The sequence below is a fragment of the Oryctolagus cuniculus genome, chromosome 6 (assembly GCF_051225735.1).
Source record: "Oryctolagus cuniculus isolate XC-2025 breed Fujian yellow rabbit chromosome 6, ASM5122573v1, whole genome shotgun sequence".
Lineage (NCBI taxonomy): Eukaryota > Metazoa > Chordata > Mammalia > Lagomorpha > Leporidae > Oryctolagus > Oryctolagus cuniculus.
The window spans coordinates 130,237,451-130,259,267 of record NC_142872.1 but is presented as its reverse complement, the minus strand read 5'-3'; the positions used below and the strand labels follow the sequence as shown (position 1 = coordinate 130,259,267).

At 39.6% G+C, this 21,817-nt stretch overlaps 1 protein-coding gene across 5 annotated transcripts in view; it reads left to right on the top strand.

Moving 5' to 3' along the window:
- The window catches only part of LRP12 (LDL receptor related protein 12), a 74,911-nt gene that overhangs the window by 47,998 nt on the left and 5,096 nt on the right, over positions 1-21,817 (top strand). For all 5 annotated transcript variants that reach the window (XM_051844748.3, XM_051844747.3, XM_089335573.1 and 2 more), the window contains 4 exons: positions 6,128-6,263; positions 16,977-17,179; positions 18,676-19,780; positions 21,306-21,438. In XM_051844748.3, coding sequence (XP_051700708.1) covers positions 6,128-6,263; positions 16,977-17,179; positions 18,676-19,780; positions 21,306-21,438 — 1,577 coding nt within the window. The remainder of the gene's footprint in view (positions 1-6,127; positions 6,264-16,976; positions 17,180-18,675; positions 19,781-21,305; positions 21,439-21,817) is intronic.

Sequence of the window (21,817 nt, the reverse complement as noted above, 5' to 3'; positions counted from 1 at the left end):
GGAACTCAGTCTAGCTCTCTCATGTGGGTGTCAGGAACTCAAGTACTTGAACCATTACCTGCTGCCTCCCTGGGTCTGCTTTGTGGGAAGTCTGAGTCAGGGGCCGGCACTGGGAATCATCCATAAGCAGTTCAGTGTGGGACATGGGCATTAATTTTTAACCTCCCAATTCTGTCTTTCTTGGCTGATGGCATGCATGCTAAAATTTTAAGAAGTATATATTCTGTTTAGCTTTTTAGATAATGTTACTCAGTTTTTAAATTTTTATTTCAGATATCCTGTACTCTAGTTCCACTGTGTTTTAAATATGATTTATGTGGTGGTGGCGGGGGTTAGTCAGATAACATAATCAGCACCATATTCTTAACGAAGTTTGAACAGCGGTGTTCAAATTGAAAAGTTGCAATCTTTTGAATGAACTTCAGAATCCCTTTAATTTTAGTTTGCTCCCCCCCTCCTCCCCCTTCCCTGCCTCCTCCTCCTCCTTTCTCCCTCCCCCTGCCTTTCTTCTTTCTTCAAGGTTTATTTATTGGAGAGGCAGAGTTACAGAGAGAGAGAGGGAGAGTCAGACAGAGAGGTCTTCCATCTGCTGATTCACTCACAAAATGGCCACAATGGCTGAAGCTGGGCTGATCCAAAGCCAGGAACTAGGAGCTTCTTCCGGGTCCACTAACATGGGTGCAGGGGCCCAAGCACTTGGACCTTCTTCCCATCTTCCACTGCCTTCCCAGACCATTACCAGAGAGCTAGATAGGAAGAAGAGCAGCCAGGACACAAACTCAAGCCCATATGGGATGCGGGGGCTTAACCTACTACACCACAGCACTGGTCCCCTTAGTTTGCATTTCTAGAGTTATGGGAAATTTATTAATTAAAAGTATAGATGTGTATCATTGTTATCCAGAATACTTGAATACTTATTTATATCTAAGATATTGATCACAGTAAGTTAAATAGATAATTTTTGTAGATGTTTAAGGACAAAACATTAATATTGATAATTAGAGCAGAATGAACACAGACTAAAATGCAGTCACTTTTTTAGTAACATCGTGCATTTGTTCCTGAAAAACCTCACAATAAAACAACAGGGCTTATAAGAAACATATTGTTAGACCAGATCCAAATACTAGCATAATCAAAAACCCAGGCATTTCTACCTAAAATGAGTCCTTACTCTGCAGCCATATTTGCTCAGTTTCATGCTCTGCACTTAAAACAATTTACTTCTAACAGAGACCAGTTTAATCTGTCATACCTGTTCTTCAATTCAGGTGTTTTGCTTTCATAATAGATTGATACCTTCACACCCCTATCTGCTCTTGTGGCTTCTCAAGAGAGCCAAGCAATTCTTTAACCACTTCCCAAAGTAGTGTACTTCTAGAGGGTTTTTATATGTTTTCTTTAACTGTGAAAATTCCTGCCTTTGCTTATTTCAAATCATTAGCATGCTTATTTCAAATCATTGCATTATTTGGATAAGATTCTTCCACTTGCCAGTTACATGTGAAATAATTGTTATTGAAGAATTAACCAGACCATAGCTAAAATAATTATGTATAAGCAATACAGAAGGCATAGATAGAAGAGACAGATGTAACACAAATTGAAAGTGCTGTCCAAATATAGAAAGATGAGGTTCCAATGAGCAAACCATATAGAAACAGGTTTAAAACAAATATTAATTTTGTAGAGTTTTCAGATTATAATTCCCTACCCCTTTTCTACCCTGGCTGCTGCAGTGTCAGATATCATGGCATAATTTCTTCTTTTTTTAAAGATGTATTTATTTACTTGAAAGAGTTATGCAGAGAGAGAAGGAGAGGCAGTTGGAGGTCTTCCATCCACTGGTTCACTCTCCAGTTAGCCACAACAGCCAGAGCTGTGCCAAGAGTCAGGAGCTTCTTCCAGGTCTCCCACGCAGGTGCAGGGGCTCAATGACTTGGGCCATCTTCTGTTGCTTTCCCAGGCCATAGCAGAGAGCTAGATCGGAAGTGGAGCAGCCGGAACTCGAACCAGCACCCGTATGGGATGCTGGCACTGAAAGCAGCAGCTTTAGCCTTTACACCACAGTGCCAGCCCCACAGCATAATTTCTCATTCTGTCCAGAGCATAGGGGTGCCTAGGACATGCTAAATGAACAGTCACTATACTACCTTCCTTCCCACTGAGCCTCAATAAAGCCTTAGTAGCCATATTAGTATATTCCAAGCATAACTACCAATCAGCCAGCTCTGGCATATCCTGTAATGTTACTTGTTGTCAGTTACTGTAATTCAAGCAGTATGCTAAGTCCTTTACCAAAATAATTGTATTTAATCCTTGGGACACCCGATGTGCAAGGTAGTATTTTAATCTCCATTTACAGGTGAAGAAATGGAGACTTAAAGTTTTTGATCACCATAAGCCTTTTAAGCCTTTTAAAATGATATAAAATGAATAACAGTATAATATAATAGCTGAAAAAAGTGAAATTATAGTTGATAGTAGATGCTAGAACTGAAGTGTTAGATGCTTGAGAAATAATTTATAAGGCACTGAAATAATGAAAAGAAGTAGAGCAGTCAGGAAGCCATTTAGAAGATGGGGACAGAAGTATAGAAAATAAAACCCCTTGATTCCTTAAGAGGTGGTGAAACCTCAATTTGTAACTTTAAAATTTCCAGTTTTAGTCCCTGTGAGGCCTTTACTTCCTATCCTTGAGAATCCGTGAAACTGCCTATGGTATTTTTTATTAAGGCAGTGAAAAGACAGACAAACAGATCTCACAATTGCTGGTTAAGTCTCCAAATGCCCGTAACAGCCCAAGAGGGGGTATGCCAAAGCCAGGAGTCAAGAACTCAATCCAGGTTCTACATGGGTGACAGGGACCCAACTATCTGATTTATCACCTGCTGCCTCCTAGGTTGCGCATTAGCAGGAAGCTGGAATTTAGAAAGTGGAGCCAAGACTTGAACTCAGGTACTATAACATTGTGGGATACCGATATTCCAAGCAGTGTCTTAAATTACTCTGCCAAATGCCCACTCCTACCTGTAGTATTTCTAAAGTAAATTTCCTTTTTACTTAACTGCTTTTCTCGCAACCAAATAATGCTTAAGACCATGAAGATTCAGAATATGGGGTAAAGAGCACGATTTAGGAAACACGCAGTTCTAATCATGCTGAACTTGAGATTGGAACTTCTGGTGGGTATTGACTATGTAAAGTCTCTGGATTGGAGACGCTGAATCTATGACCTGTAGATCTCAGTTGAAACTGAGATCCTCCATCAAAAGTAGAAAGTGGCAAAGGCTTGGGAATGGAGACTGAATACCAAAATATTGGATGCTGGTTGAGAAAGGAGGATCCAGTACTGGAGGACTAAATCAGAGCAGGCAGAGTTGGGAAGAGAACGAGAATAAATGACACCAACAAAGTCAAGGTAGGACGGTATGCAGAAAAGAAAATCAGCATCAGGTGCTCCAGAAAAACTAAGTGTCTTAGGGAATGAGAATCCATTGGATATGGCAGTGAGGTCAGTAGTGGTCTGAAACTTCAGCATGGTTTCTAAGGAGATGAGGGAAGAATTAGAAGTCTGACTTCAGTAGGTCAAAGAAAAAATGCAAAGGAAGAAAATGAAAACCTTATCAATGTATCCGAATGAGCTATCAGAAATATAGTGGAAGTATATCTTGATGATGAGAGGAGGGAGAGGTACATGACTGAGAGCTGAAATCAACCTTCAAGATAGTTGAAGAAACTTGATACCTAGTAAGTTTAGTAGTTGCACCGTGGCAAACCCAGTAGGTGACAGATAGAACAGACAGTCTTCTGACTCTACACCTACCAGTACAGGTAGGCAAATTCTTAATCCAAAAGGGAGGAGAAATTTTTAATGGTTCTTTTGGAATTTCAATTTATTTTCTCAGATAAGAATGGAGTAAATTAGGTTGCATTAAAAGCCACTGGCACAAAATGCCAAATTCAATCATACTACAAATGGGCAAAACTAAATGTGTATATTCATAACTATTTCAAGAGGAAACTTTATTGTGTTATAGTTTTGCTTTTGATTAAGGAGCTTCATTAATATTTTTAAGTGTTGCAAAAATATACACTGATAATTAAAATGCAAATTACTAAGTCTTAAAATAACTTCTTATTTATGGTGCTATGTCTTATCTTTGTGTAATTGTATGAGAATAAAATTGTCACAACATGTACTTTTGGGGGTCATACCAGAATATAACTTTAGTTTTTGTTGTAAGAGCACCACCTATAGGTTTCTTATGTATTTGGACAATTTTTCTTAAAGCAAAACCTAGTAAAACAAAAACCTAATAAAATTCTCTCTACTTTTTCCTTATAATTAGGCTATCTATTTATTAAAGGTTAGCAATTTTATGCTTTGTTATAGATTACCTCCATCTATGTTTTGTATATTTAAATCAGTTTTAAAGTATTTTAGTATTTACATGCTAGTATGATGTTATAAATTTGAGTTAAATTTTTTTAAAGATACAGCTTTGGATTTTATTGATTTTTCTTTTGTTCACTTTATATTTCAGTGTGGTCCACTCTTTTTTTTTTAAGAGTATTTATTTATTTGAAAGGCAGAGAGAGAGATCTTTATTGCTGGTTCACTCCCCAGATGACCCCAGTAGTTTGTGCTGGGCCAGGCTGAAGCCAAGGGTCAGGAACTCTATCTAGGTCTCCCACTGGGTGGCAGGAACTCAACTACTTGGGCCTTTGGCCACTGCTTCCCTGGCACATTAGCAGAGAACTGCATTGGAAGCATAGTAGATAGGACTTGAACAAGGCACCATAAGGTTTGCCCCAAAGTTAAATATGATTTAACTCAAAATTATGCTATTCTCTTTTGTGCAGATGATTCTGTTCATGAAAATGAATAATTTTCCATACATCAGGTCAATAACGATTGTTTTGTTTCTTTATATGTTTATTTATATCTTTAATATCTTCTCTAATGCTTTGGTAAGAGATAATGAAAAAGAAGATCTTATAAATGACTTAGGATATCTTTTTATTAAATTATGATGATAACTCAAAGTAAAGATAAACTCTTTATTATTAATAAGCCCTTAAATAGAATTATATTTGGATTAATTTAGTCTTATTCTAAAACATCATTCATTACAATCAAAATGTTTCTGTAAGAGAACTTTACCTTTAATGAAATTTAGTGAAACAGCATCCAAGGGGCAAAAAAAAATAGAAGTTTTGTGCCTTGGCAGTGAGATAGATGTTCAGCCTTGGTGGATGGTGTCTGTGAATTCTGTGACTACATATGAGTCTCCTTGATCTGATATTGGTCCAAAACAAGACCCCTTTGGCAGTGCACCCTCATTCCAGGGTAGATCTCTTTTAGACATGAACATTTTTTTTCTTTACTAAAATATTCTTCTAAACCTTGATTACATGTTTCCTTCAAAGAATGAGTTATTTTGTATAAATAAGGATTGACTTTAAGTAATATAGCTTGCTTTATGTTAGCCATTTTGGATAAAGTTTTTTAAGTTACATAGGATTCTTAAGCTCTAATAAATTTTAGAAGTTAAATTGAATAAATAAAAGACTATAGTAATTCTGAATGTTTTGCTATCTTTATTCAGTCATTCACTAACTTCTTATAGTTACAATCCAACTTACTATGTTTATTTGTCTTACTGTGTTTATTTGAAGTATCCTAAAAGCAACACGTGCTCCTAAGGATCCAAACACACTAACTGAGTAAAAACTGAGCTTTTAGGTAGCCTATAATAAAGAGAATAAATTTGGAAGATGAGTTTTGACTAAGGATAAATGGATGGATGGGTGGGTGGGTAGGTGGATCCACCGATTGATCTCCATGGCAAATGCTAGTAATTCTGGTTTGAACTGTAATGCAGTGACCCAATTTAAAAACCTCCTTTCCTACACAAAACATTCACTTAATTGTCTCAAAGGGAAGAAATTAAAGTATCTCACTAGAATAATAGAAGCATTTAAAGTTGATAATACCACATCTTATTGTACATGATTTGCTGCCTAAAGTTTTTTTTTTTTTTTTTAATAAACACTGATTTACTTAATGCTGTGTTTTAAAGTGTAATAATTAGCTGAGATTGCTTTGGCTGTCTTCCAGCTTGTGGAGAGACTCCAGAACAAATTCGAGCACCAAGTGGCATAATCACAAGCCCAGGCTGGCCTTCTGAATATCCTTCCAAAATCAACTGTAGCTGGTTCATAAGAGCAAACCCAGGGGAAATCATTACTATAAGGTAATTGACTGTTTTCTGTGTTACTATATAATATTTTACTATAAAATAAATGGAGTTTTCAAATATCATTACTTCGCATGTAGTAATATAAGACGCCTTTCCAGAGCATTTAATAAATGATAGATATCAGTATCATCTTTTTTTTTTTTTTTTTTTTTTTTGACAGGCAGAGTGGACAGTGAGAGAGAGAGACAGAGAGAAAGGTCTTCCTTTGCCGTTGGTTCACCCTCCAATGGCCGCCGCGGCCGGCGCGCTGTGGCCAGCGCACCGTGCTGATCCGATGGCAGGAGCCAGGTACTTTTCCTGGTCTCCCATGGGGTGCAGGGCCCAAGCACCTGGGCCATCCTCCACTGCACTCCCTGGCCACAGCAGAGAGCTGGCCTGGAAGAGGGGCAACCAGGACAGAATCCGGCGCCCCGACCGGGACTAGAACCCGGTGTGCCGGCGCCGCTAGGTGGAGGATTAGCCTAGTGAGCCGCGGCGCCGGCTGATATCAGTATCATCTTAAGTGTAAGAATAATGGCCTGTCAGACAGTGCTTTGAACACTAATGGGAGCAATGTAATTTTCAATGAATCATCTGTATTCTTCTTAGTTACTTTTTGGTTAAAAAAAGTACATATTTGTAAACCTAAAAAGGAAAGAAAAGTGTAAATGTGTTTATAAAAATTATATTTTTACCAATACTGGGATTTTTCCACATGAAACCATTTATAGAGATATTTATCTTTTATCCAAAAAATTAAACTTATAGCTTACCAGCTCAGTTATACAAAAATTAGAAATTGTTGGTTGCACAGAAGAGATTACATGGAATTCTACCATAAGGTTTTGATCATGTGTTGGATCCTTGGGATTTCACAAAGTAAGATAACACCAATAGTCACATGCAGTGCTGAGATGCAGAACAAAATTACAGTGAGCCCTGTTTGTAAAGGGAAGGGAGATAACCCAATTATTAAAGGAGTTAATATCTTTAGATTTATGCAAATCAGAGGTATGGCGGCTGGGCATTTTGTGTAGCTATTAAGTCAAAAGTTTTTTATCTAGAAAGGATATATGCTTTAAAACATTTTGGTCAAAAAAAAATTGCATGCATTCCTGAATTTAAAGTAATTAAATTAAGGTCTTTGGTAAAAGTGGTATTAGAAACATGGTTTTAAAAATTCTGGATAGAAGAATGAAACTGAAATTACAGAGTATACTAGAGAACTTCAAAAAGTTTGTTGAAAATGCAGATTAACTTTTAATTCCTTTTTCCCAGGAACTTTTGAATAGTCTTACAAACAAAATATCCTGAGAGCCCTCTCTATAAAACTGGCCGAAGTTGGCAGTTTTACTTCATTCTTACTGAGAATGAAGAGACCCACCAAAATCAACAAAGGCCACCTTATCTGTTGGAAATAGAGGGTTGGATCGTAACACATGTTTCAGGCCAAGGACTGGGATCTGGCTGCTTTATTCAAGAAAACAAACTGAAAAAATCTTCCACTAATCACTGTTTTAACTTCAGTGGGATCATTTAAGATTTGTTCTATATGGACACCCAGGCGGAAAACATGAGAGAGAAGGTATTAAAAAATAGAACTGGGGCCAGCGTTGTGGTATAACAATTAAAGCCACCCATGGCCGGCGCCGCGGGGGGCAATAAGCTAATCCTCCGCCTTTGGTGCCAGCACCCCGGGTTCTAGTCCCTGTTGGGGCGCCGGATTCTGTCCCAGTTGCCCCTATTCCAGTCCAGATCTCTGCTGTGGCCCTGGAGTGCAGTGGAAGATGGCCCAAGTCTTTAGGCCCTGCACCTGCATGGAAGACCAGGAGAAGCACCTGGCTCCTGGCTTCGGATCAATGTGGTGCACAGCGCAGCGGCCGTTGGAGGGTGAACCAACAGCAAAGGAAGACCTTTCTCTCTGTCTCTCTTTTTCTCACTGTCTACTCTGCCTGTCAAACAAACAAACAAAAAAAGCCACCCATATGGGTGCCAGTTCATTTCCTGACTGTTCCACTTCCCATCTGGCTCCCTGCTAATGTACATGGGAAAAGCAGGAGAAGATGGCCCAAGTACTTGGGCCCCTCCACCCACATGGGAAACCCAAATAAAGCTCCTGGTTTGTGGCTTCAGCCTGGCCTAGTCCCAGCCCTTGGCAGCAGTCTGGGGAGTGAACCAGCAGATTGAATACCTCTCTCTCTGTCTCTCCTCTCTCTGTAACTCTGACTTTCAAATAAATAAGTAAATCTTTATTGGAAAAAAAAAGAAAAACCTTTGACAAAATGGCCTGCAAGCCAAAGTTCCAGAATATATAGGAACATTTAATGCTAAGAAACACAGGGAACAAAATCACATTGGAGCAAAAATGTACTACGGACTTTGATTATGTCAGTGGTTCTTTCATAACTTTTTTATGTCATAGATACTTTGTTGTCTAGTGAAACATTTGTATTTTTCCCCAACTAATGTTTTTAATATAAAGCATTGCAAAGGTAACCTGTTACATTAAGATATGGCCATCAAATATTTTAAAATATTTGTAATGTAGTAATATACTTGTATATGCTTAACAATACACTTGTATTTGCTTATCGGTAAAACCAAGTGGTGATCGGTAATTTCAAAGTAACTTTGAGTGTATATTATTATTTTTTTGACAGGCAGAGTTAGAGAGAGAGAGAGAAAGGTCTTCCTTCCATTGGTTCACCCCCAAAATGGCCGCTATGGCTGGTGCACTGTGCCGATCCGAAGCCAGGAGCCAGGTGCTTCCTCCTGGTCTCCTGTGCGGGTGCAGGTCCCAAGCACATGGGCCATCCTCCACTGCCTGCTTGGGCCACAGCAGAGAGCTGGCCTGGAAGAGGAGCAACCAGGACAGAATCCAACGCCCAACCAGGGCTAGAACCTGGGTGCTGGCGCCACAGGCGGAGGATTAGCCGAGTGAGCGATGGCACCAGCCTGTATATTGTATTTTTAGATATATAAAATGAAACATAATATGAAAATACCTCTGGTTTCTAATAGTAACAGTGACATAAAATGTAAATACCATCATGGTTGTTTATATTTTAAGTGAAGGAACTGCTAATAAAATTTTAAAAGAATAGTAGATGGAAGCCAGTGTTGTGGCATAAAGTCATCAACTGTGACACCATCCCATGTGGACTCTGGTTCATGTCCCAGCTGCTCCACTTCCCATCCAGCACTCTGCTAATGCTCCTGGGAAAGCAGCAAAAGATGGCCTATGTACTTAGACCCCTGCACCCACATCGGAGACCCTGATGAAACTCCTGGCTTCCAGTTTCAGCCTGGCCCAGCCCTGGCTGTTGTGGCCATTTGGAGAGGGAATCAGAGGATGGAAGGTCTCTTTCTCTCTCTCTCTCTGTTTTCTTTCACTCTGTCTCTCCTTTCTCTCTAATTCTACCTTTCAAATAAATATTTTTTAAAAAAAAAAAAACCTACTAAATAAACATACAAATGGATTAACTCAAATCTTTAAAAGTGATTATCCAATCAGATTTATTGAGTGGTTGGTTGGTTGGTTTGTATGATCCTGCTATAGAGGACTCACATCCACTGTTTCATATAGCTAAAATAAAACCAATAACACCAAGTCTTAAGGTGGGAGTCAGGGTAGGCATTTGGTACATCCAAGCAGTCAGTAACATGTTGCTTGGGATGCCTGCATCCCATATAGAAGTGACTGGTTCCAGTCCCAGCCCTCTGCTTCCAATTCAGTTTCTGCTAATACATACTTTCGGAAGCAGCAGAAAATGACTCAAATATTTGGGTCACTACCTCCCACGTGGGAGACCTGGATAGAGTTCTAGGCTCTTGGCTTCAGTCTGACCCAGCCTTGGCTATTGCAGGCACTTGGATAGTAAACCAACAAATTGTAGATCTACCTGTGTGTGTTTGGTTGCCTTTCAAATAAAATGAAAACTTACCCCACTTTAATCTTTTGGCATTATGTAAGGTGAATAAATTGAGATATCTGTGGGGATAGCTATTATTTTCGCTGTTAATCATCAGTCTTTTTATGGTGAAACAACATATATTTAGTATTAGGGAAGCTGGACTATGTTTATGATCCTAAATTTTGTTGGTGACATCCAAAGAATCATGATTAGGAGCCAAACAAACATACGCCTTCTTCTCTCCCTCAGGCCTGATTAGGGTACTGGCTGACCTTGGCAGTGTCATAGTTTCCTCACAGCCTGTTTGACCTGTGCTTGCGGGCTTTGACATCCACAGGGTGCACAAGTGTATTGTCATCTGTCTTCTTGATGATGGCATAGTGTTCAGGCTTGTTCCTGCAGGGGCACTCTCCTGAGGGTACTTGGGCTGCTGCTGGAGCCACCATGGTCGTCGTTGTGTCTTGGCTGCCAGAACATGAGTGATGTGTGGGTCTTTGTGTGTGTGTGTGTGTGTGTGTGTGGTTTTAGTCACCTTTCAACACTGCCTTTTTGGCCTTCAAAGCCTTTGCTTTGTCATCAGCTCTTTTGAAAAAGTTACAGAGAGAGGGAGAGAAGAGACATCTTCCATTCATTGGTTCACTCTGCCAGATGGTTGCAACAGCCAGCACTAGGCCAGGCCAAAACCAGGAGCCAGAAGCTTCTTCCAAGTCTCCCTTGAGGGTAGCAGAGGCCCAAACACCTGGGCCATCTCCTGTTGCTTTTCACAAGCCATTATCAGGGAGCTGGAATGAAAGAAGGGCAGCAAGGACACATACCAGTGCCCACATGGGATACCAGCCTGCAGACAGTGGCTTTACACACTGCACCACAATGGCTGCTCCACTTTCAATCCAGCTCCCTGCTAATGGCCTGGGGAAGCAGTGGAAGAAGGCCCAAGTATTGCCGGTTTACCTTAGGCCAAAATTTAATATTTCGGGTTCTTGCCTTTAGCTTAGACAAGAATTCTAAGCTCAGGCACAAACAAGACATGTAACATGGTGAAGTTCAGGATTTATTTGGAGAAATACACAGGAATGTGGGGGCTTAATTAAGGGAGAACAGGTCAGAAAAAGTAAACGGGGAGTTCCATACTAGCCTTTTCCAGGGAGTAGGCCAGAGCTGCAAACAAAAGGCACACCAAGTAGGAGAGCAACTAGCATGCAAACAAAGCACAGGGAAGCAGGCATGAGAAGCGGCAAAATGGCGGCTGGCTCAGCTCGCCCCAGCCCCTTAAGCACTTCCAAAAGTGGAGTGGTTACATAATCTGATTGACAGGTGGTTGGATGCAGATGGTTGGATACAGGTGGCTGGATACAGCAGGCAGGAGAGGTGTGGCCTCCAGCTCTTGAGCCTAATCCTGTCTCCCTGATTGGGTCCCTGGCTCCTGGCTCTGGCTTTGGACTGGACCTGCTGCCGCCATTGCAGCCATTTGTGGAGTCAACCAGCAGATAGATGGAAAACCTCTCTCTCTCTCTCTCTCTCTCTCTCTCTCTCTCTCTCTCTCTCTCTCTCCCCCTCTCTCCCTCTCTCCCTCTCTCCCTCCCTCCCTCCCTCTGCCTCTGCCTCTCTATAACTCTGCTTTTCAAATAAATAAATTAAAAAGTAGTATAACATTGTTTTATTTTTTTGAGAGATAAAACAGGTTTTATTTAAGTTGGAAACCTCCTGCTGAAGCAGCCAGAAGCGGGGTTCTAAGAGAGGAAGACCTAAAGGGCTGTTGGAGTGGAGTTTTTAAGCACAATTTTGGGGGCAAAAAAAAACCTGACAATGATTAATTACAAGGCAGGGACAAAACCTCTCACAGACTCAATTTGTAGTATTCGCCCTGTCTGGCTTGCTCGTGATTAAACAGAAGAGCCATCTGGAGGGTGGACTCACCACTCCTTTGCTGTTCTCATGATAAGATTGGAAGCTCCCAAGGAGTGGGACAGGCATTTTTGTTTAGCTAAAAGCAGCTTTTGAGGAGAAACATACAGTGGAATTCAGCACTTTAATTTTGTTGAAGATAACTTTTGAGGGGAGGCAAGCATTTTGCACCCTCAGTTTCCACAGGGACCGACCTGACTGCCTATTAACCCATCTGACTGCTCCCCCAGAATAATGAACCCTGACTTCTGGGAGGGGTATGCGACAGTGACCGCTCCAGCTTCTTCAGGCTGAGTATGGGCAGAGTAGGGAAAGCCAATCAAGAAGGATCCAGCAGGAGGTTGGCTCTCGGGGGGGGCGCAGGGCCAGCTTGCAGAAACGGCTTCCATCCAAGGTGTCGTATGCGTGCCATCTAGAACTTCACTGTTTCAGGTCTGGAGATTAAATACAGGGTCTAAAACAAAGGACAGAGTCATTATCAGAGAACCGAAAGAAGATGCTGTCCAAGCCATGAGAAAGTTTTCCCATTGAGAGGCAAATAGAAACTGACAAGAGGGGCTTGATAATAATCAGGTGGGCTTTAAGGCCTGGCCAGGTGTGAGACTCAGACCTATCTATCTCCTCACACCAGGTACTGGAAGAGGCCTCACAAGGAAGGGAGGGCACCCTGTTGACTTCCATTACCTAGCTGACCTGGGAGGAGAGCTGGCCTGAACAGAAGGCAGGTGGCATCTCTAAAAGGAAATTTACAGTCCTGCCTGCAGTGTTACTGGCCCTACTTGGCTGTCCACTCAGTAGTTCTGATTACTTTGGAAACTGGGCAAAGTGAAGGGCTTTTCAACTTAGAGTCAACAAGGTCTGCAGATCAGATCTGGGAGTCCTTTGACTCCAGGACAGTTTTGTTTCCAGCGACCCAGCTCTCGCCTGGCAGAGCACAGGACCTTCAGAGGCTGATTTCTATCTTGACTGCTGTCTGTCCGAAGCCCTGGCTTTCCACATCGAAAACTAGTGCCATTTGGGGTGGAATGGCTTCTTGGATCTCCTTGATGGCAGATCACTGTGTAAAGCTGTTATTAATTGGCCTGCTACCTAGCTTTACATTGCTCCTGGTTTGACAAGGTATAAAACAGTTTTACAAAACTATATTGCAGCAGTACTGATACACACAGACATTTCTTTCTTCTTTCTTTTTGTTTCTTTTTAAAATTTTAGCTCTCACATATAAGGGAAAACATGTGGTAAATACATTTCTGGGTCTGGCTTGTTTGACTCAACAGGATGTCCTCCAGTTAACATTCATTTTCCACAAATGATAGAATTTCATTCTTTTTTATAGCTGAGTATTCCATCGTGTAATATACCACATTTTCTTTATCCATTCATCTGATGGTGGACACCTTGGTACATTCCAAATTGTGGATGTTGTGAAGAGTGCTGTTACAAACCTGGTGGTTCAGGTATCTCTTTGATACATTGTATTCTTTTAGTTATGTACCCAGTAGTGGGATTGCTGGATCACATGGCAAGTCTGTTTCTAGTTTAAGAAATTTCCATAATGTTTTCCACAGTAGCTGCACTGATTTACATTATAAATTGGTGTATAAGTGTTCCCTTTTGTCCACATCCTTGTCAGCATTTGTTATTCTCAGTGTTTCGGATTTTAGCCATTCTGACAGGGGTTAGATGATACCTCATTGAAATTTCCCTTATGGCTACTTGAAAAAATGTTGAACATTTTGTCATATATTTGGTGGCCATTTGTATTTCTTCTTTTGAGAACTGTTTATTGAAGTCCTTTGCCCATTTCTCAAGTGGACTGGTTGGTTGATTTTTGTTGTTGAGTTTTTTTAAGTTGCTGATATATTTGGGAAATTAATCCTTTGTCAGATAGGTAGTTTGCAGATTTGTTTCCCATTGTGTTGGATGTCTGTTCACACTATTGATAGTTTCCTTTGCTTTTTAAAAGCTTCTAAGTTTGATATAAGCCCATTTGTTTAGTTTTGATTTTGTGGCCTGTGCTTTGGCGGTCTTATCTGAGAAATCATCACCTACACCAAGAATGCCTGGGAGTGTTTCTGCCATGTTTTCTTCCAACAACATCATAGTCTCAGGTCTTAATTAGGTCTTTGATCCATATTGAGTTGATTTTTGTATATGGTCAGAGATATTGATCTAATTTCATTCTTCTACATATAAATACCCAGTTTTACCAGCAGCATTTGTCGAAAGAGATTATCCTTACTCCACTGTATGGTCTGAGCACTTTTGTCAAAAATCAGTTGGCTGTATATATGCAGATTAATTTCTGGGCTGTCTGTTCTGTTCCATTGAACTGTTATTGGGTTTTTATGTTAGTGCCAAGCTGTTTTAATTGCTATAGCTTTGCAGTGTGCTTTGAAATCAGGTATTGCGATGCCCTCAGCTTGGTTTTTCTTGCTCAGGATTGCTTTGGCTATTCTGGGTCTTTTGTGATTCCACATGAATTTTAGGATTCTATTTTCTAACTGTAAAGAGTGGCATGAGCTTTGAGAGGGGCAGGGGATTCCTTCTTTGCTTCTAGCACTATCTTGGTGAAAAAGCCATCAGGCTTCAATTAGAAAGTGAACAAGATGGATTTTTTTTCTTGCGAATTGGTGTGAATGGGCTGTCCCTGTAGATTTCATCTTCAACATTGTCTCTTCCCTTCTTACAAGTTATCTTTTTATGAACTGCTGATCTCTTTGGAGTATTGTCCTCATAAACTTTTCATAAAGTGTCAATGATTTTACCATTCTTCTACCACATTTCACTATGAAGTTGATATTTGTTTTTGCTTAAATTTTTGCATACTTCATGTTGTTCTGATAGGGACTGTTTTTAAACTGTTGTCTTTTCCTTCTAAGTGCCTTAAATAACAGTTAATATCCCCACATATACACATGATTATGATATATAAAGAGTTCTTGGGGCCGACACTGTGGCATAGCGGGTAAAGCCACCACTTGCAGTACTGGCATCCCATTTGGGTGCTGGTTTGCGTCTCAGCTGCTCTATTTCTGATCCAGTTCTCTGCTATGGCCTAGGAAAGCAGTAGAAGATGGTCCAAGTCCTTGGGCCACTGCACCTACATGGGAGACCCAGAAGAAGCTTCTGGCCCCTGGCTTCAGAATGACCCAGCTCCGGCCTTTGCAGCCATTTTAGGGAGTGAACAGTGAACCAGCCATTTTAGGGAGTGTCTCTGCCTCTGCCTCTCTAACTCTGTCTTTTAAATAAATAAATCATACACATATACGTGTGTGTGTATAAATATATAAAGAGTTCTAAGCCGGCGCTGCGGCTCACTAGGCTAATCCTCCACCTGCAGCGCCGGCACCCCGGGTTCTAGTCCCAGTTGGGGTGCCGGATTCTGTCCCAGTTGCTCTTCTTCCAGTCCAGCTCTCTGCTGTGGCCCGGGAAGGCAGTGGAGGGTGGCCCATTTGCTTGGGCCCTGCACCCACACAGGAGACCAGGAGGAAGCACCTGGCTCCTGGCTTCAGATTGGTGCAGCGCGCTAGCCGTAGCAGCCATTTGGGGGTGAACCAACGGAAAAAGGAAGACCTTTCTCTCTGTCTCTCTCTCTCTCACTAACTCTGCCTGTCAAAAAAATAAATAAATACATAAATAAAATAAATATAAGAATATATATAAAGAGTTCTTAAAATAATTAAGGATGAAGGTTATAACTAGTTTATTTACAAGTAATGAAATAACAATAGCCAATAAACATAGGGAAAGTATTTCAGTCTTAGTAATACGTTAAATCTTTTTTGTTCACCTCATTGACAACAAATTTTTGAAAAAACAGTATTGAATTTTGCTAGAGGTGTTGGATATACATAGTCTAATGTATACTTGGATGAAAATTAGTATGAACATTTTCTGTCATTCTGTATCAGGTTTTTGAAAACAGAATCGTGTGTCTTTAACCCTGGAGTACTATTTTTAGAAAAGTTTGTCTTGGAGAAATACTTGGTCATGCCATAGGAAAGATACATATGTATAGATTCTTTAAAGCATTGTTTATAATAAAGAAAATTATAAATAATGAAATCTTCTATCCACCTTTGTTATAGTTCTTCAGAATATTTAAAGAAATAGCCTGATATGACCATCTTTGGATAATTAACCTCATTATTACTTAGGTTAAGGCAGAGGGAAGAATATAAAGTCAGATTTTCAACTTTTGATGGGACATGTTCAGATACTGAAAAATGATATTTTGGTTTCTCTTTCATAAACGTTAGCAAATTTGATATGTACTCTTAATTGACATTTTTTTGCCCTTTACTCACGCCCTTATTTTTATGAACTATAAAATAATGTTTGGCAACAAAAATTATTTATTAGAGTACTCCAACCAAGAGATTTTCAATGAAAATGTTCTTTTGTTTGTTAATTTTTTATTTTGTTACTTTACTCAGAATGTGCTATTTGCCCTGCAGAAAAGGTCAGTGATAAACTTTTCATTAAGCAAGCAAATTAGCTGATCTAAGAAAAGTCTTTGTACCTCTGTTCATTATTATGGAGTGGTGTTTCTAATTCAAACACAGAATAGTTTTGGGTATTCTAAAATACTAGTGGGTTTTCCTAAGCACATACATACACAGAAGAAAAAACAATGGCAACTATCACCATTTTTTTAGCATTATTTTGGAATTTTTTATTATTTATAAAGAAGTTTTGTTCTATAATCTGAGAAAAAGAGCATTATTAAGGAACATAGAAGCAACATTGTTATTTGTTGATGATACAGTCAAATGCCTAGAAAGCCTAGGAGAATCAGTAAATGTATGGAGATTTACAATAATGTCCTCAGTTACATTATACTGTTAATTATTTTTCCAAAATTACCTTTTTAAATAGTCTTTTCTAACTTTTTGTGTATGTGTAGTTTTCAGGATTTCGATATTCAAGGGTCTAGAAGATGCAGTTTGGACTGGCTGACAATAGAAACATATAAGAATATTGAAAGCTACAGAGCTTGTGGTTCCACAATTCCCCCTCCATATATCTCTTCACAAGACCACGTCTGGATCAGGTTCCATTCGGATGACAGCATCTCCAGAAAAGGTTTCAGACTGGCATATTTTTCAGGTGTGTTGTAACAAAATGAAAGATACTGAACCAAATTCTGTACTCTAACTGCTCAGTCACTTCAGGGCTGATCTAAACAACACCCAGTTAGTTACGACTAGACCCTTCAAATAGCAGGGACTGAGGATTGGAAGCTAGAGTCAGGTGCCTTAGAGTTGCAAAGGTGTTTTGTGTAATCCCAATAAAATGAATAATGTCATAAACTAAAGTCAGTTTTCCTTTTAAGCTTCTCAAATACATTAATTTTAAAAATGGCTCTTTCTCCCTCCAGTATTTCTCCATATTCTGAAAGTTGCTTCAGAATATATTTGTGTGTGTTACTGTTTTACTACCTTCAATGAAAAGCCATAACACATTTCCCCTTTATAGTCTCAGAGGAACTCTTCTTTCACTTTTCTCAAACTGTGTTCACAAAGAGTGACCAGATCATGCGAGTGTGAGTCATATTGAGCATTAGAGTTATGTGTATTCTTTGCTGAAAATAATTTATCTTCTGAAATAACGTGGTCTCCTTTAGCAAGCATATGCTGCTTTTTATCTATTTTAGCCACATGATTGCCACTAAGTTGTTAGTGGAAAAGTAAGTATTGGCCAAAAATTGTCCATTGGAGTACTACAGGAATTTAAAGTATTGTGGTTGTCTTTTCTTGCCTCATTATTGTTACAGATTTACAGTGGTACACTAAGATAATTAGAGTCCTATAGGCAAGTGAAATTTATCTGTCCCCATCTCTTCTTATTTTGATGAGCAGATTTATTCCTTTAGCTAAGATTCATGCAATACGTTGCAGTTGTATTAAAAGAAGAGCAGTTACACAGTGGAAGTATTCTGCTATGATTACATGGAATGGAAACTTACACTGTTAATCTTAGCGAAAGTTTGCATAAATAAAGAGCTTGTAAAGTACACTATAATGTACATAGCAAAATATTGTGTCATATGAGTTTGTTTTGGTGCAAAAAAAGTTGAAATCCATACATAGTTTTCTTCATAATATACATAGTCTGTGGACTTTTTGAAGACTGTAGCTTTCTAACTTTTTTGATACCAAAATAAACTTACCTTTTGGTCCATTTCCACTTTTTGAAGTGCCCTAATATAAATGAATACAGACAAGAATTCAAGAGGAATATATTTAAAAGTCTTAATATATCCTATTGGCTCGTATACCTTACATCATATTACTTAGCCTTCTGCAGCAAAATAGTTCTCTGCAAAACCAGAGTTGGTCCCTTCTCTCTTTAGATCAAAATACAAAGACCCTCAGGGAAAAAATGATAGACACTATTTAATAAATTAAATTTTTAAGTAATTATACCAATTTTAATTTGTCACTAGAACATTTACCTGTCTTTTAAAAGTATTTTTTAAAATCACTATCACTTGGACTTAATTACCATTTATTATAAAAATACCAGTTGCTGTTACATATCTTTTGAAGAGTGTGTTTTTTTCTCCTCCTCTCTCCATCTTCCTTCTATCTACATCCTCCCAGGGAAATCTGAGGAACCGAACTGTGCTTGTGATCAGTTTCGTTGTGGTAATGGAAAGTGTATTCCAGAAGCCTGGAAGTGTAATAACATGGATGAATGTGGAGACAGCTCCGATGAAGAGATCTGTGCCAAAGAAGCTAATCCTCCAACAGCTGCTTCTTTTCAACCCTGCGCTTACAACCAATTCCAGTGTCTCTCCCGCTTTACCAAAGTTTACACCTGCCTCCCCGAGTCTTTAAAATGTGATGGGAACATTGACTGCCTTGACCTAGGAGATGAAATAGACTGTGATGTGCCAACTTGTGGACAGTGGTTAAAGTATTTTTATGGAACTTTTAATTCTCCCAATTATCCAGACTTTTATCCTCCTGGAAGTAATTGCACCTGGTTAATAGATACTGGTGATCATCGTAAAGTCATTTTACGCTTCACTGACTTTAAACTTGATGGTACTGGTTATGGCGATTACGTCAAAATATACGATGGGTTAGAGGAAAATCCACACAAGCTTTTGCGGGTGTTAACTGCCTTTGATTCTCATGCACCTCTTACAGTTGTTTCTTCTTCTGGACAGATAAGGGTACATTTTTGTGCTGATAAAGTGAATGCTGCAAGAGGATTTAATGCTACTTATCAAGTAGATGGCTTCTGTTTGCCATGGGAAATACCCTGTGGAGGGAACTGGGGGTGTTATACTGAGCAGCAACGATGTGATGGGTACTGGCATTGCCCAAACGGAAGAGATGAAATCAACTGTACCATGTGCCAAAAAGAAGAATTTCCATGTTCCCGAAATGGTGTCTGTTATCCCCGTTCTGATCGCTGCAACTACCAAAATCATTGCCCAAATGGCTCAGATGAAAAAAACTGCTTTTTTTGCCAGCCAGGAAATTTTCATTGTAAAAACAATCGTTGTGTATTTGAAAGCTGGGTGTGTGATTCTCAGGATGACTGTGGCGATGGCAGTGATGAGGAAAACTGCCCAGTAATTGTGCCCACCAGAGTCATAACTGCAGCTGTCATAGGGAGCCTGATCTGTGGCCTGTTACTCGTCATTGCTTTGGGATGTACTTGTAAGCTTTATTCTCTGAGAATGTTTGAACGAAGGTCAGTATCCAGACACAACTATAGTGATTATGGTGTCTGCAGTAAAAACATTACCACAAGTACTTTGATTAGTAATATGTTTTTGTTATATATTAGTGTAAAAATGAACAAATGCTACTTATTTATGATTTATAAAATTGGTGTGAAAAGCCCAAATTGAAAGGAATAAACAATCACAAACTAATAAATACTTATCTCAGTGTGGGGTAAGTAAAGCCAATCTTTTACTGGCCTGTACTTGTTTTCAGAGTAATCTGTTTTATAGGAATTTAGCAAGTTACAAATCTCAGTTGTAATTTTTAACCTGTCTTGATAAATATTCAGTTCCAGATATCTGAGGAACTACTATGTTCAAAACACTACATAGGTTAATAGAAGAAAGAATAAAGCGTAACTCACAAGTAGTTTACAGATAGGAAGAATGACCTGGTGCATGAAATAGGATGGCAAAATGCAAATACTGTACAAGCTGAAAACAAAGTGATAAAAAATCAGAAACACCTAATCTGAAAGGGGGGATGTGCAAAGGCTTTAGTTGGAAAATTGCCTTTGAAACGTATTAGTAGAATGTAGGTAATTTTTTTTAAAGATAGCCTGGAGAAATATAAAGAAGTAGGAATGCCCAGCACTGCACATAGTGCACTTGTTCTGGAGCCCAGGATCCATATGAAGGATTAATAGGAGATAAGACTGGAATGCAAGGCTAGCATCCTCTTGTCAGATTGCATAGTTCAGCGAGAGCCACGTTCCTGAATTCTCAGTTGAGTACGAAATGGTTAATCCTTAAAGAGTGACTTCAAGGAGAGTAGTGTCCTTTGTGTACAAGGTAAACTGGACCTGGTAGAGGATAAGGGCAGGGAGGTCCCCTAGGAGGCTGTTGTGGAGACGGTTACCTTCAGTCCCAAGAGCGTTACAAATTAATTTTTAAAAAGCTTTACATAACAGACAGTTGAGATACTAGATGGCACTCAGTCACACAGCATTGTAACAGCCGCTACCATGTCATTTCTTTGCCAAGTATAAACACCTGGAGAACTTTCCATGACACTGCAACAGAAGAGCACAATAAGGAGTCTGAGGTCTTCAGTTCAGGCTCCACCTGTTCCAGGGAGTGTATTGGTGACTCAGGTCACTCTTCCCTGAAAGGAAGCGTGGGGCTTGATGGACGAAGTGTCTTCTGAGAACGCTGAAATTCCGTCACCTTACATCTGGGGGTCACCTGCCACCCATTTCCTTTGGGGTTTAAAAATCTAGCATTTTCTTTTCTCCCTTTAGTTTTTATAGAGGTTTTCTAGTTTATTAAAACTTTGATGCAAACTCCTGCTAGTGTAAAGCCCCCCACGAGCAGATGGTCAGCTTCATATGTGTGTTCCCAGTGAGGCATAGCACATCTTTGCCATAAATGCTGGTTGAAAAATCAAATATACTGAGATTCAGATTGTTTTATAATTACTGGTAATGGAAAATTACTGTTTTGACTTGCCTTTTTTTTTAACTCTTTTTACCCTCTTGTGTATTTTTAAAGATCATTTGAAACACAGTTGTCAAGAGTGGAAGCAGAATTGTTGAGAAGAGAAGCTCCTCCTTCTTATGGACAATTGATTGCTCAGGGTTTAATTCCACCAGTTGAAGATTTTCCTGTTTGTTCGCCTAATCAGGTAAGTTGCAGTTTATGGTTTGTATTTCACTACTTAAAGGAAATATGTGCCTGTATATATGGATAATTCCATTCACGCACTGCCATCTGCCAGCCCTAGCCCCTCTGAAGATAAAAGCAAAGGCACACACTGCCCTCACTCTTGACCCTGCTTGCGGGTTTGGTGAGTTCCCCAAACCACCTTCAGGTCTGATAACTCAAGAAATGGACTCAAAGAACTCCCTGAAAGTTGTTTACTCATGGTTACAGTTTATTACTGGGACATAATACAGATTAAAATTAGCCAAGGGTAAAGATGTGTAGCACAGAGTTCAGGAAGGACCTAAGCATAGACTTCTCGGCTCTCCTTTCCCCATAGAGACAAGAGCGTGTTCTTCTGT